At 36.3% G+C, this 14,413-nt stretch overlaps 1 protein-coding gene across 1 annotated transcript; it reads right to left on the minus strand.

Moving 5' to 3' along the window:
* Positions 1–476: 476 nt before the first annotated feature.
* Positions 477–12,872, minus strand: LOC107845570. Its single transcript, XM_016689982.2, has 3 exons — positions 12,554–12,872; positions 12,308–12,445; positions 477–707 (listed from the first exon to the last, which is right to left on the minus strand). The coding sequence occupies exons 1-3, from the start codon at positions 12,642–12,644 to the stop codon at positions 691–693; spliced, it is 246 nt and encodes an 81-aa protein (XP_016545468.1). The 5' UTR covers positions 12,645–12,872; the 3' UTR covers positions 477–690.
* Positions 12,873–14,413: the final 1,541 nt, after the last annotated feature.

Here is a 14,413-nt window from a genome sequence, read left to right on the forward strand (position 1 = left end):
CCCTTACTTCGCACCATTATCAGTCCAAGAACCTACTAGCTTTGATAACACTTGATGCAAAGAATGTTAATCCAGGAGATCGATTCTCGAGGAAGATGATAACCGGTTCAGGAAATTGATCCGAGAATTTGGTGGTAACTGAACTGAGAATTTGAGAAAATAGAGAAAAACTGGGTTGTTATTATCCAATGAATGAATAATTACATCAATACTACTTGACTTTATAGCTAACAGTTGCAGCTGACAAGTGTAACTAACACTGTAATCGAGTTACTAACTTTGTGACATTGAGCTACATTAATAACTACAATGGACAGTAAAAACAGAATTTTGAATTCTAATACAATTTAACTACGTTTAACTAACTTCTAACTAATTTGATGATTCCCAGCTGAGCTTCATTTAATCTTCATTTTTCAAACTCATATCAGAATGTTAAAAATAAAAAAAATCAATGTCAATAAAAGCATATAAAATGATCCCAAACAGTCGTAGGAGACTATGAATGGTCTAATTATTAGAGAAAACACATTTTGCAAGACAGTCAAAATATGATTATTGCAACGTGTTCTTCGCTGATACAAAGATCAATGTACTGCAAACCTTACAAAAAGGAAAACTGCTTAAGCAAACTTGACTCATTGGAGCTGCTAGCTATCGCAACATATTCTCTGGAAACCGCCCATAGTATTAATCTTCGCCATCATCTGCAACAAAAGTTCCAGTGACATTAGGACAACTACAAATACAAGAGTCAAAAAAAAGAACTACAAATAGACTTACTGACACAACATAATAGAAAGTCACTCCAAATATAATACCGCCATGAAGACTAACTTCCAGAATGCGCACACCTTACAGCATACTAATACAAATATGAAGCACAAACTTGATTCTATTTCATGATTGAATAGGGGCAACTCATCAGCTTTGTTGAGCCTTTGGTATTGTAGTATGCTCTTACTTCCCCTTTTTTTTTTATAACCGTGGTGTGTGAACTAACTTGGCGTGCAGCTTGACTAATTTCACGTGGTACCTAGTACCTACTACCTCCCACCAGCATAGGTATCAAGTAACTCTGTCCACCAAGGTTTGGACAAATGAGAAAAAATCACCTAGTGTTTTCTTTTCTGCTGGAACTTGAACCTGAAACCTTACCTCATGGTTCTACTCTTCCTACATAGTTTCTAAAAGGGCTTTCATGACTAAAGATAAAAATTTCTCTCGACATTTCAATGCATTGCTTATCCAAATGTTCCCATCCATTTTATTTTATTTTTGACCAAGTAAAAAATGGAATTTCAACATTTTGATAAGCAATAGGCTTGTGACATTTATGTCTAAAATGTTCAAAATTCATTAGAATGAAAAAAGGGAGAACACATTAACAGTGCTAATTTGTTCTTGCTTTTGCAAATTACAACTATGGAGGACTTTTACTCAGCACTCAGCAGCGCTGGTTACATTACTATTTCTTTCCTGATGCTTATACTGCTATTTGAATACACCTGCATACAAGTGGTTCGTTGACATATTTTAATAATAAGAACCAGTATTTGGATAGCATTAGTCTATCTTAAACCGTATCTTAATCTCGAGGACTAAACCCAAACCATTAGGCTACACTTCAATGTTCATCAGGGAGGAACATCAAGAAATCAGCATTCCAGTCTCCTCACTGTTCTTGAACCCACATAGCTTTGAGAAATAATTGAGTTTATTCAACAACCTCAAATTCCTCAAGGCCAAATCACGTGGCAAATTATTTAGCACTTTTTAGAAGTCAACCAAAAAAATTAGGATTTCTTATCACATGTTTCCTAGTGTCTTCACTTTTTGGAATTATACTAGTCCAAAATTTCACTTTTTGGAATTTTACACGCCCCTATGTCAATTTATGTGGTTCCTTTGTACTTTATCCCAAAACAACAACATACCAACTGTGATCCCAGAAGTGGAGCCTGAGCAGGGTAGGGTGGGATGTACACAGACCATACCTTTTGTGAGGTAGAGAGGTTGTTTCTGATGGATCAAAACGAATGACATATTTCTGTACTTAGAAATAATTTAACTTTGAACTATTTTATAACCTTAATGAGGTTATATATATTCACAAAAGGCCTATCACTGGTCTAGACAACAAGTTTTAAAATATCTTTCTTAAACTTGAATCCCAATCAAACATCGCCACATAAATTAGGATGGAGGGAGAATTAGATACCAAACATTTGACTTCAATGACTTTTCTTCGAAATATACGTTTCTGACCTAAAATACAAATGTAAAGCTCATGGATCTCAAATCATCATTAAAATATTTGAAGAGGCCAAACTAACAACCTTGCACATACTTAGGAAAAATTTATTTTGGAGCATGAGAGAGAAGCGAGCAGGTACCTTGGAAGAACTTTTCCAAGTTCACCAAATCTTTACCTTGTACATGTGATGTTTATTGGCCTCAAAATATTTTGAGATTGATTGCTCTCCAATCACAACTCTTGAGTTTCTCAAATTTGTTTATAGGCTTGCCTTTCATGTCAAATTACACTAACGAAAAATCAACACTAACTTATAAAATACTTTTTAGGACTTTATAAGTCCTGTATTGTCATGCTTAATGCCGGTAAGTGTAAACAACGTATTTATAATGATTTGTCTCTCCCAACATTATCATAAGAGTCAATCGTTTCTTGAATCAAAATCTTATTGCAAAGAGTAGACACATTTTTCTGCTTTTTTTTTTTTTTTTTAACATGTACATAATATACATGAAGTTACTCTTATTTTGGACCTTGTTTGCATAATTTTTTATCCGTTGCTTTGTTAACAAAAATTTGTCCAATCATAGCTGGAAAAAGTAAGGCAAAATACATAAATGACTCCTGAATTGTCCACAGCGACTCTTAACTCCAACTAACCTAGCGACCAACTAAGCACCTCTAGTCCTCCAAAATGTGCCTCATAAATGCCCGACTCTAATAGGCTTTATGTGTGAATTACAAATGCACTAACATATTTAATTGGGCCAATAATTTGAGTATACATGTCAGAGGGGTAAAAAGTAGATTAAAAAAGTCCTCTAAAATTATACTTAAAAATAAATAGATAAATAAAGAAAGAAAGAAAGAAAATTAAAAGAAAATCACCTTCCATGTTCTTCTAACCCCAGGCCCAACCCCTTCACCATCTTTGCTCCTATCCATTCCCCCGGATTGTTTTCCCCTCCCTTGTCCTTTCACTTCTTCTCCTTCCATTCTCGTTTTTTTTTTTTAAAATTACTCTAAATCATCATAATACCCCCTCCACCTCCCATTTTCTTTTTCTTCCTCTCCCTTCTTCACTTATTTTTTGACAAAACTATTTCCCAATTTGTGAATCAACATTAAAAACATGCATCTATGCTAACAATTACTATATAGAATGGGTGCTGCAATTCTACCATAATTTAGAAAAGGATTTGGATTTTTCAATAGTGAAGGGGGGAAGTAATTGCTTTGTCGAGAAAATTACTCAACGCTACGATCTTTGATAATGTTGATGACCAAGTCACCCATACTTTTACAAGAATTCCAAATGAGGCAAATGTTGAAATAGATACCATTTGGTTTCTTTTTGGTATAGATTGGATGCATTATGGTTTCAGAGCAAGACAAAAATACGTTGCCAACCCTACCCTTGCTTTTCTCAATACTAAGTTATTACCTAGTTCCCTCAATTTAAAAATTACACTCCAAGGGTACTTTTACTCTACTTCATCTATAATAGAGTGCTTATCAATGTTGACAGAAATAGTAATAACATTCAAAGTTGTGTAAATTTGACTCGAATGTTCGTAGCATTTTCTCCCCTTTTGCAATCACGATATTAGATAGGGATGTCGAAGTAAAACCAACTCCAAAATTGTATATTATTGTTTTTTTTTCGTTTCAAAAAAAAAAAAACTAATGGTCCAAAGAGGCAAGAAGGGGAGAAAGAAGCCCAAGATGGGAGAGGAGGCATCAATTGAAAGTTGCCTTGTATGATGAGACGAATAAACCAACAGATGGAGACTTTGAATAGAACTTTGATTAGATGAGGGAATGATTTGATAGGGTAGAGGAGCGTTTGGGAAAAGTTGAGGAAAGAATTGATCAAGATTAACAAGATAGAGCACATCCAAATGCATGATTATGAGAGAAATGGGCAAAAAATGGGAACCTTAGATTTTCCTGAATATCCTCTTTTTCTTTGGTCTTATCCATCCACCACCCTATTCCTATTCCTAGGTTCAACAATGTTGCTGACTTCATGAACCAGAGGTCCTCTACCTACTTTGGTACCACTATCAGACCCACCACATGTGCCCGGTGGCAGTTGTGTCTGATCCTCTCACCACACATAGTAACAATATATTTGCTGGTTTAGCTGATTTGACAAATGTTGCAGTCATATACATAGACCTTTCTAGCGTGTTTCCCCTTCCAATAAAGGAGTAGAAATTCAAAAAATAGAGGGCATCAAACAAAGAAAACAAAGAAGCAGTCAAAATGGATGGCAAATGAAAGGGAATTGTGACGGAGGAACAAAACTCATCTAGATCGATAATGATATGTATCAGGCTGATTCTTCTGAGAGGAGAGACAGATAGGGCATAGTTGGTTGTCTCTCACTGGAGAATAAAGTGGCTAAGCATGGAGAACATTTATATTTTTCGGTGTTGATAAGATATTTTTATAATGTAACTAACTCAATTGGAATTGTGAATTCAAATTTATAATGGAATGGAGTCCTATTGATAACAACCAACGATTACAATCAACGAATAAGGAAACACTAAGCTATACTTCACTATGAATCTGCAACTTCCACCATGGATACATGTAGTAAAGCTTAGAATGAAGTAATGAAGGAGAAGATAGAATAGAAGAGAGAGAAGAAGGTTCTAGAAGATTAGACAAGGAGAATTCTGATCAAATTCATAACTGCCGATCCTAATTTCTGTTAAGGCTATTTATAGAATTGGTTGAGTTGGTACTAAGTTGGCTGCCTTAATAATTGGGCTAATCTCCACCATTGTTTTATTATTATCTCCACCATTCCTTGTAAAATATTTGTTGACCCCATTTCTCTTTTTCACGATTATTCAATTGGCGCATGCAGACATAACAACTTTGGGTCATTACAATCCTTCCCGCTTGAAATTAACCTTGTCCTCAAGGTCAAGGATGATGCATTCGACTGTGAAGCCTTGTTAAGCTGCATCATCAACCTTGCAAATGACGAATGAATTGGTTCCGTATCATTGCCTAACCTTAAACAGGCTCTACTTGCACCACAAGGAACCTTGGCTACGCCAAAAACAACACTCTCGCACTGATGTTTGTTTTCACTAATAAACCAAGAAAAGCTCTTGCATTTCAAAGTCTCACTAGATTTCTTTGTCATTTGTCTTCGAACTACACCAGGACAATAACAGGACACACCAATAATGTTGAGCATAAGCAACCCAACAGTGAAGCTAACAATTATACCTTTAGGCAGACTTGCCGTAAAGTGTAATTGTCCCATGAAGTTATATCTTTTATGGTACCGACAAAGAAAATCATCGATACCAACACATGAAATTTGGAATTCACAGTGCAACTCAACTAGTTCATCAGTCTGAAAAGTGACTTTGTAGGCATCAAGTAAATCCATCGATGTCCTCTTACCTCTCTTCGTTGAATTTTTGGTATCATTCACTGAGCAAGTACAAGTATAGTCAACAAAGTAAAGAAAGAGCATTAAGAAATCACTGGTAACCAACGGTGTTATTCCGTTGACATCACCCTTCATTTCATTTCGTAACATGGAAAACCATTATATGAACCAGCAAAATTAAGAAGACCAACTTGATGAGAATTTTTCTTGAAAAACAAACTTGCAGCAATATGTAGTTGGCACTGTATGTGTAGGAATCCAACATATAAGACTTCACCACCTTTTAGCCAACCACCCTGTTTCCAAAAATCCATGGCCAGACACCTTGTGTTTTTAGCATTTTTTAGCATGAGAACTTATATGTCTTAATGAGAAGCATGAGGAAACTTCTATGTCAAGGCATGTAATGGTGTATTCCAATCCTCCTGGATCAAATACTAGAACTGGCTTGCTAATCCTCTTTCAATCATCTATGTCCCAGTAAATAAGGAAGTGAGAATTGGAACTAAATGGATTTGAAAGCTGGAGTTTCCAATCCTTACGAGCACCTATGAACCTGAAAATTGACTTAAAAGGAATGAAGGAAAGGTTGTGTCCCATGATGTTCGTAAGACCTTTGTTCTGCACTGCCTCAGCTGAATCCACGATTAGACCTCTTCGCACTATATCAATTTGAGAAGTGCTCAACCCAACAACAACAATGATACTCCACTCAATCAAGGAACATACTAAAAATTTATATTGCGATCCATTAACATTAGATTTGATGCTCCTCTAGTAAATATCAAGCACCCAAATAAATTGCCTCTCATTCCACGCCATCACAACCTCAGAGTTGTTAAGACTATATGTTCGGCCATAATCCAGAAAATGCACAAAAGAAGAAGCTATAGAAATAAAGAAAGTGAGGCACCAAGAACAAATTGCAGCTCTGTCATGCATCTCCTTTAAATGATGCAACCAATTGAATCCCATTCCATCCAGGTCACAAACTATATTAGCTTTACCATTTTTCCTTTCGGAAGCATAAGCTAAAGATACAATATTAGCCATATCAGGATCATGTAAGCGCAAGTCAAATTTCACGACAATCAAACTTAAAGTATGCACATCTCCACAACATATCCCTGTTATGTCAACTTCCGCCGTTGTTATGATAGCCTCGATTTCAACACATTCATTCAACTCATTGCACTTCTCAGTAAAACATACACCTACACTAGATTTATCCTTTTGTTCAGCAATTTCCCCCATCGATTCCATCAAACCTAGTTTTCCCCTTCATTCTTTTCCTCCAAACAATCATCATGACAAATGTAGCAATGACAGTCAATGTTGCGTACACAACAATAGACACAAGAGTTGCATTGGCAGTCAACGCTACATATGCAATCCTCACACCACACCTGTAATTGTTTAACATTCACAACTATACCCAACATTCCATTCATAGGGGTCATTCTATTTGCATTGTTTCGTTCAACCAATTCAACCAAGGTCGATGATTCTGCAAACGTCTTCTCCGAATTACTACTCACAGTCGAGACAGGTTCGTTTCTCTGATACCACTTGTAATGTAACTAAATCAATTGGAATTGTGAATTCGAATTTATAATGGAATAGAATTTTATTGATAACAACCAACGATTACAATCAATGAATAAGGAAACACTAAGCTATACTTCACTGTGAATCTGCAACTTCCACCATGGATACATGCAGTAAAGCTTAGAATGAAGGAGAGCATAGAGTAGAAGAGAAAGAAGAAGGTTCTAGAAGATTAGACAAAGAGAATTCTGATCAAATTCATAACTGCCGATCCCAATTTCTGTTAAGTCTATTTATAGAATTGGTTGAGTTGGTGCTGAGCTGGCTGCCTTAATAATTGGGCTAATCTCCACCATTGTTTTATTATTATCTCCACCGTTCCTTGTAAAATATCTGCTGACCCCATTTCTCTTTTTCACGATTATTCAATTGGCGCATGCAGACATAACAACTTTGGGTCATTAAAATTTTCTTTGGAGGTAGTGGTATGGATTGTGTACATTTTACCCTCCCCAGACCCCACTAGGTGGGAATTCACTAAGTATGTTGTTATTGGTGGTGTTGGTGTTGATAAGATATTTCTACTATTTAAATATAGTACTATGCAGTAGAATAATTGGAACAAAAAGCACCATTAAAATATTCAAAGAGACCAACAGAAAACCTCACACGTCCTTTGAAAGAATATGTTTTCGCCTTCTCTTCTCCTCCGATTAACCTTTCTAACATTCCAATCCCACACCAAACTTGCTCCTCGATCTTTCACCTACCACAGACTAACCTCACTGACCAGTTTTCACTAGATAATTCAACTTGTGATCTTCAAAAACTGGTTGCTTTCTCTCACCACCAGATAGAAGAACCCTTTTTATGATTTGGCCATAAGTCTTTTGAGATAAAAGGAAGAGTCACTAAACGCGAGAATGAGCAAATTGAGAGAAAGCTGCATTTTGTAAACGGGATTTGAGAGCACCTTTCTTGCATCCACTGGATGCTTTGTTATTAATACAACTCTTACTTCATTAAAAAAAAATGAAGGATTTATTGCCTAAATTAATCATGTCTTGAATTTGCCAGATAGGGGGTTATGGGCTTTTTGGGTTATGGGCTTTTGAAAAAACTGGTGACGTCAACAGATGATTGGTTAGGAAGGAGAGATCTCAGCAAAATTTCAATGGATATTTAAGGATTGTCACCACACAAGACCAAAGGAAAAAGTTGATCATCCTCCCATGTTCTCAATGAATGATGGATGGTCAGACAAAACAGACAAAGGATGGAGGTTTGTTGCAAAAAGGACCCAAAAATTATTTGGGAAAGATTGCATGGATTCCTTCTCCAAAATTATTTGGAGATATGCTTGGTTGGCTGGTAGAGTCTGATGCAGAAACAAAAGAAACGCGCAACTTAGGCTAGATCGCAGGTGAAAGTTGATACTAGCAAGAATCCCAGGGAGATCAAACTTTCTATTGAAGAGTTCTGTACTCTCTAGTGTAAGAAGGAAATTGTAGGAGATGAAGTAACATAGTTGGAATCTTTAACCAGTCCATTGCTTGGACCGTAAAAGGTAATGAGCACTCTTGTGCCAAGGAAAATGGCCCCCTTGGGTCTCTCTCTAATAAAAAAGGCTACCAACAACAACAACATACCCCATGTATTCCCACCTGAGGAGGGTAGAGTGTACGCAATCCATACCACTACCTCAGGTGAAGTAGAGAGGTTATTTCCGATAGACCCCCGACTTAGAATCAATAACAATATAACAAACACAATACATAAATGCATATAAACTTGTACAGTATGCAAAATAAACCAACAACGCTAGCCACAAGATAAAACTAAAACTATAAATCGAAAACCATAGACAGCACTCAACACCTACGAACAAGAAACTTCAGACACAAATACAGAACACTCCCCTGCTGTTACCGACACCCTCCCACCCCTTAACCCTCTATCCTAATCCGCATCCTCCACACCTTTCTATCAAGGGTCATGTCCTCCGTAAGTTGTAACTGCTCCATATCATGCCTAATCACCTCTCTCCAATATTTCTTCGGCCTACCTCTCCCCTGCCTAAAATCATCCATAGCCAGTGTCTCACACCTCCGTACTGGCGTATCAACACCCCTCCTCATCACGTGCCCGAACCAACATAACCTCACTTCTCGCATCTTGTCCTCCATCGAAGCCACTCCCACCTTTTCCCGAATAATCTCATTCCTCGCCCTATCCTTCCTGTCTGACCACAAATCCACCGCAACATCTTCATCTCCGCCACCTTTAACTTTTGGATGTGGGATTTCTTAACTGGCCAACACTCTGCTCTATACAACACAGTCGGTCAGACTACCAATCTGTAGAACTTACCTTTAAGCTTCAAGGGCACGTTCTTATCACATAAAACTCCCAAAGCAAGCCTCCATTTCAACCACCCTACCCTAATACGATACCTGACATCCTCGTCAATCTCACTATCGCCCTGAATCATAGACCCCAGATACTTGAAACTCTTCCTCTTCTGAATGGCCTGAGAGTCCAGCTTCACAACCACGTCAGTCTCCTGCGACTTCTTGGTCCTGCTCAACCAAAATCCTTTAGACTCAAGGGTCTGTCTCTAAATTTCCAACTTATCATTAACTCTTTCCCGAGTCTCGTCAATCAAAACTACATCATCTGCAAATAACATACACCAAGGCACCCTTCCTTGAATATGTCGCGTCAACACATCTATCACCAAGGCAAATAAAAAAGGCTAAGAGTCGATCCCTAGTGCAACCCTATCAAAATCGGAAAGTGCTCCCAATCTCCACCTATCGTCCTCACACGAGTCTTCGCACCATCATACATGTCCTGAATCGACCTAATGTACGCCACAAGCACCCTTCTAGCCTCCAAGCACCTCCACAGAATTTCCTTGGGCACTCTATCATATGCCTTCTCGAAATCAATAAACACCATATGCAAGTCCTTCTTCCTCTCCCGAAATTGCTCCACTAATCTCCTTACAAGGTGAATGGTCTCAATAGTCGAGCCACCCAGCATGAAACCGAACTGATTCTCAGAGATAGTCATAATCTTTCTCAATCTCAACTCTACCACCCGTTCCCAAACCTTCATAGCATGAATCATCAACTCTAATTCAAATTGTGAGAACGGGGTTGGCGTCTGATGTTGTTTTCTCTCTTCTGGACAAGCCCAATCAAGTACCTCCATAAATAACACCCAGCCACACTTACCCTCAGAAATAAACATAAAGCTCAAGCCAAAACCTATCAATTGTATAAACCCGATACCACATTTAAACCAAACACCACCTAAGGCCATATAACACAAACTATATCTCATGTCACTGAAGACAAAATATAATCAACTATAACTCTAAAAGTTTTTCTTTTCATAATCAAGTCTATAACAACTAAGTTATGTCATGTAATAAAAGATATATGAATAGCATATGGAAGCTATATTTCATGAGAATTTTAGCCTGATCTAATTCTAAATTCATCAATAATAGGGCAACCAATCCAAATGCATAACAGATCTTTGAGGCTAGTCCAGGTACTATTAGAGTTCAGTTAAATCTCACAATACAACACTCCAACTTTAAAGTCAACTCAATAATCCTTGTACAACTAGCAAATTACATGATGATTTGGGAAGCCTCAAATGAACAACAAGATCCATCTTTAACGAGATCCATTAACATTTGAGAATTAATACTTACAACCCAAAAGTAAAAGTAGGATCCAACGAAACACAACCAAAGTTATAAGCATCTTCACCATAATAAGAATAAAGATAGACACAAAAAATGTGATTTTTAAGAAAGGACTCCAATCGGCAACAATAGCCAACATCCTGAAAGACAACTTTTCTAATGTTTAAAACAGGTTATTCACTATGTTAAAGACGTCCCTAAGAATATTCAGGCACGGAATCACTAACGGTTACCACATTTCCAAAGAATTCCTTCATCAATTGCACCAACCACCCATTGCCAACAACATTCTTGAGAAAAATAAGGATTTATTTTACCAACAAACAACTTTGATCAATCAACCGAAAAGGAAAAAAAAAAGAATCCTTTTTTTTGATTACCCATCTCAAGCGTATATCCTTCAATAAATTTTAAGGAAAATACTACTCCCTCCACTTCAATTTGGTTGTCTTACTTTCCTTTTTATTTCATTTTCACAAAGAATGCCTCTTTTCTCTTTTTTGAAACTCTTTCACTTCAATTTTTCACATGTCACATTTAAAACCACAAGACGTACTTTAATACAGTCTAAACATCTTTAGTTTAAGACCACAAGATTCAAATTTTCTTAAACTCCATGTCAAGTCAAAACCAAACAAACTTGAGTAATATTTAACACTTTCAGTGGTAGACCCTCATCTAAGCATATCTGCAACAACATACACAGTATAGTCCCACAAAGTGGTGTCTTGGAAGGATAGAGTGTACGCTGACCTTACCCCTAACATAGGGGTAGAGAGATTGTTTCCGATAGACCCTCATCTCCAAGAAAGCACTAAAGATTACAACTTTAACCAATGAAAACCAAATCTATTCACAGAAAAACAGAGAATTCCAAAGTAAAACCCCAATTTCAATTCCAACACTTGTGCCTTTCCAAAGTGATTACACAATTGCTACTCCCTCCGTCCCAATTCATGTGTCACCTTTGGGATCTTGTGATTCAAAAATGTCTTTCTTAAATATCTTGAATTATCAATTATTTTGACTTAATAATTCTTTTTATGTAGTTTTCAAATATGCAAATTTTATTTGACTCTCAAAATCAAAATTAAACAATTTGACTCTCGAAATCCAAATTGACAATCAAAATTAAACTAGCCGACTCTCGAAATCAAAACTGTGTCACATAATTTGGTACAGAGCACAGTAATAATAGATAGAAACAGTGAAATGCAATGCAATAAAAGGGTAATTTTTTTTTACATTTTATGTAATTTTCAAATATGCATATTTAATTCCACTCTCGAAATCCCAATTTACGGTCAAAATCCAATAGAAAAAAGAGTGAAAGACAATAAAGGGATACTAGAAAATTTACCAAAGTAACGACGTTCATTGGCATGCTTAGATTTTTCGAGCAATTTGTTCAGATCTTCATTGCACTTAACTTCCCATTTGACAAACTGATTGACAGCCACTACACCAATTCCAATACCCAACAAATGTTCCCACGGATCTACAATAATCCAAACCAAATAAACCATCAGTTAATTCCCAAAAGAAAAAAAAAACGAAGTGTTAATTGAAAAAAAAAAAGAAGAAGAAAAAGGAGAAGGGTAGTTACGGCGCATGATAGGTAGTTTGCGGAGGGCGTTAGAGTACACCTGGGTACCAAAACCCAATATGGCTCCAACCATTGTTGCAGTCAACGGCATCTTCTTTCTTCCTCTTCTTCTTGATTGCACTTTTGCGTGTTTGAAGAAATGGTCAGTCACTGAGCAGGAGGAGTATTAGGTTAGGAAATTCCACTGCCCTTGCAACTTAGCAATTCTATCGGACGTTACTAGGTGGGATTTTGTCTATTTTTACATCACTACTATTTAATTTAATTAAAGCAACCAAAAGAAAATATCAAATCAACTAATACTCTACCCTTTTAAAAAAAACATGAACTACTTTTCTTTTTAGTTTGTTTAAAAAGGAACGATTCATTTCTTTTTTTGACAATACTTTAATTTTAACTTTCCACCTGGCATGTTTAAGACCACAAGATTAAAGGGGATTTTAGTATATTTGACACAACTTTAATTTAAGGTCACAAAATTCAAAAAATTTTCTTTATTTTCTTAAACTATGTGTCAAGTCAAAGTAGGTTATTTTCTTTTAAACGAAGGGAGTAACTTGTTTCACCAATCTTATTTTTCCTCAAAAATATTTACTTTTAAATAATAAAAGTATTTGACCAAACTTTTAAAAGAAAATAAATATTTCTAAGGAATAAAAGAGATGCTTTTCATAATCTAAAAAAGTAGTTATGTTTTCTTAAAAAAACACTTTTAGAAAAAATACACTTCAAATTATTTTTTAAAAGTTTGGTCAAACACTAATTGTTGCTCAAAAGTATTTTTAAAATTTATTGACCAAACACAAACTGTTTCTCAACAAAAGTATTCTTTTGAAAAGCACTTCTGAAAAAATACCTTTCAAAATAAACTGATTTTATAAGATTGACTAAACAGACTATAAGCTTAAAATATTTTTGAATTATTCGAATTAGTACAAATTAATTGTCATCTCTCTTTCAACCTTCTAATAGCTTGACGTCAATCTTTTAACCCTACTATATCTTTTTTTAAATTATCCAAATTTAACCCCAAGTAATAATTTCGTTTATAACTTGTTGCTTAACTATTGGTCGCGCTATAAGTGTCACGTTCCGAACCGTCCCCTTGGCCATGACCGAAATCCCAAACCAATGAAGGCCCTAGATAACCCCATAGCACTATATCATAAGCATATTTATAATTAAGGTTGCAGAACCCATACGATATGAAATTCATCGTTCAAAACAATGAAATATCCAAGTCTTGAGAAACATAACATGAAGCCATTACCCAACTCAGTCTATGAAGCCTCTAACTTTAAGAATATGCTCTTAGGTCGGGACATGGTCCCGATCATACCATAAAATAAATGAAAGATCAGAAATATAAGTGAGGAATCCAAACGCCTTCCGAATAATGGAGGACTCACCACTTATCACCAGTTGTCCCAAGAGAGAGTGTGAAGGTCCTAGTACTACACAGAATCACCAAAAAATGCCTCTGAACCTACATCATGAAATGATGTAGCATTCAAAGGTGGTCAATACGACGAGTACTGGTATGCAACCTAGGAAAAGGGGCAAAACAATCCTTTTTAAACCAAGTCATAAAACATATCTTTCATCATTCATGATAACAAAATTATGGGACAGAGGATGCAGAACATAAAGATATGACCATTTAAAACTTAGCTCCTGAACCATGTAGATTTTCACTGATATCACGTAACCCATGAACTATATGGGTCTGATACTCCCCAATCGGCGGGGCTTCAGTCCATGTTTGCCGCATGTACTGAGATTAGGCTAAAGTCACCAATAGTCTAAAGCCTCTATTTTATCCTCATGATAAGGACATCATCCATTGTCCAATTAAGGAAC

The sequence above is a fragment of the Capsicum annuum genome, chromosome 10, assembly GCF_002878395.1.
Source record: "Capsicum annuum cultivar UCD-10X-F1 chromosome 10, UCD10Xv1.1, whole genome shotgun sequence".
NCBI lineage: Eukaryota > Viridiplantae > Streptophyta > Magnoliopsida > Solanales > Solanaceae > Capsicum > Capsicum annuum.

Bases quoted from the DNA above. Each gene is read 5' to 3' on its own strand.
- LOC107845570 (XM_016689982.2), bottom strand. From the start codon at position 12,644: ATGCCGTTGACTGCAACAATGGTTGGAGCCATATTGGGTTTTGGTACC. The intron at 12,446-12,553 runs GTAACTACCCTT...GGATTATTGTAG, and splicing joins CAAACTACCTATCATGCGCC to ATCCGTGGGAACATTTGTTG.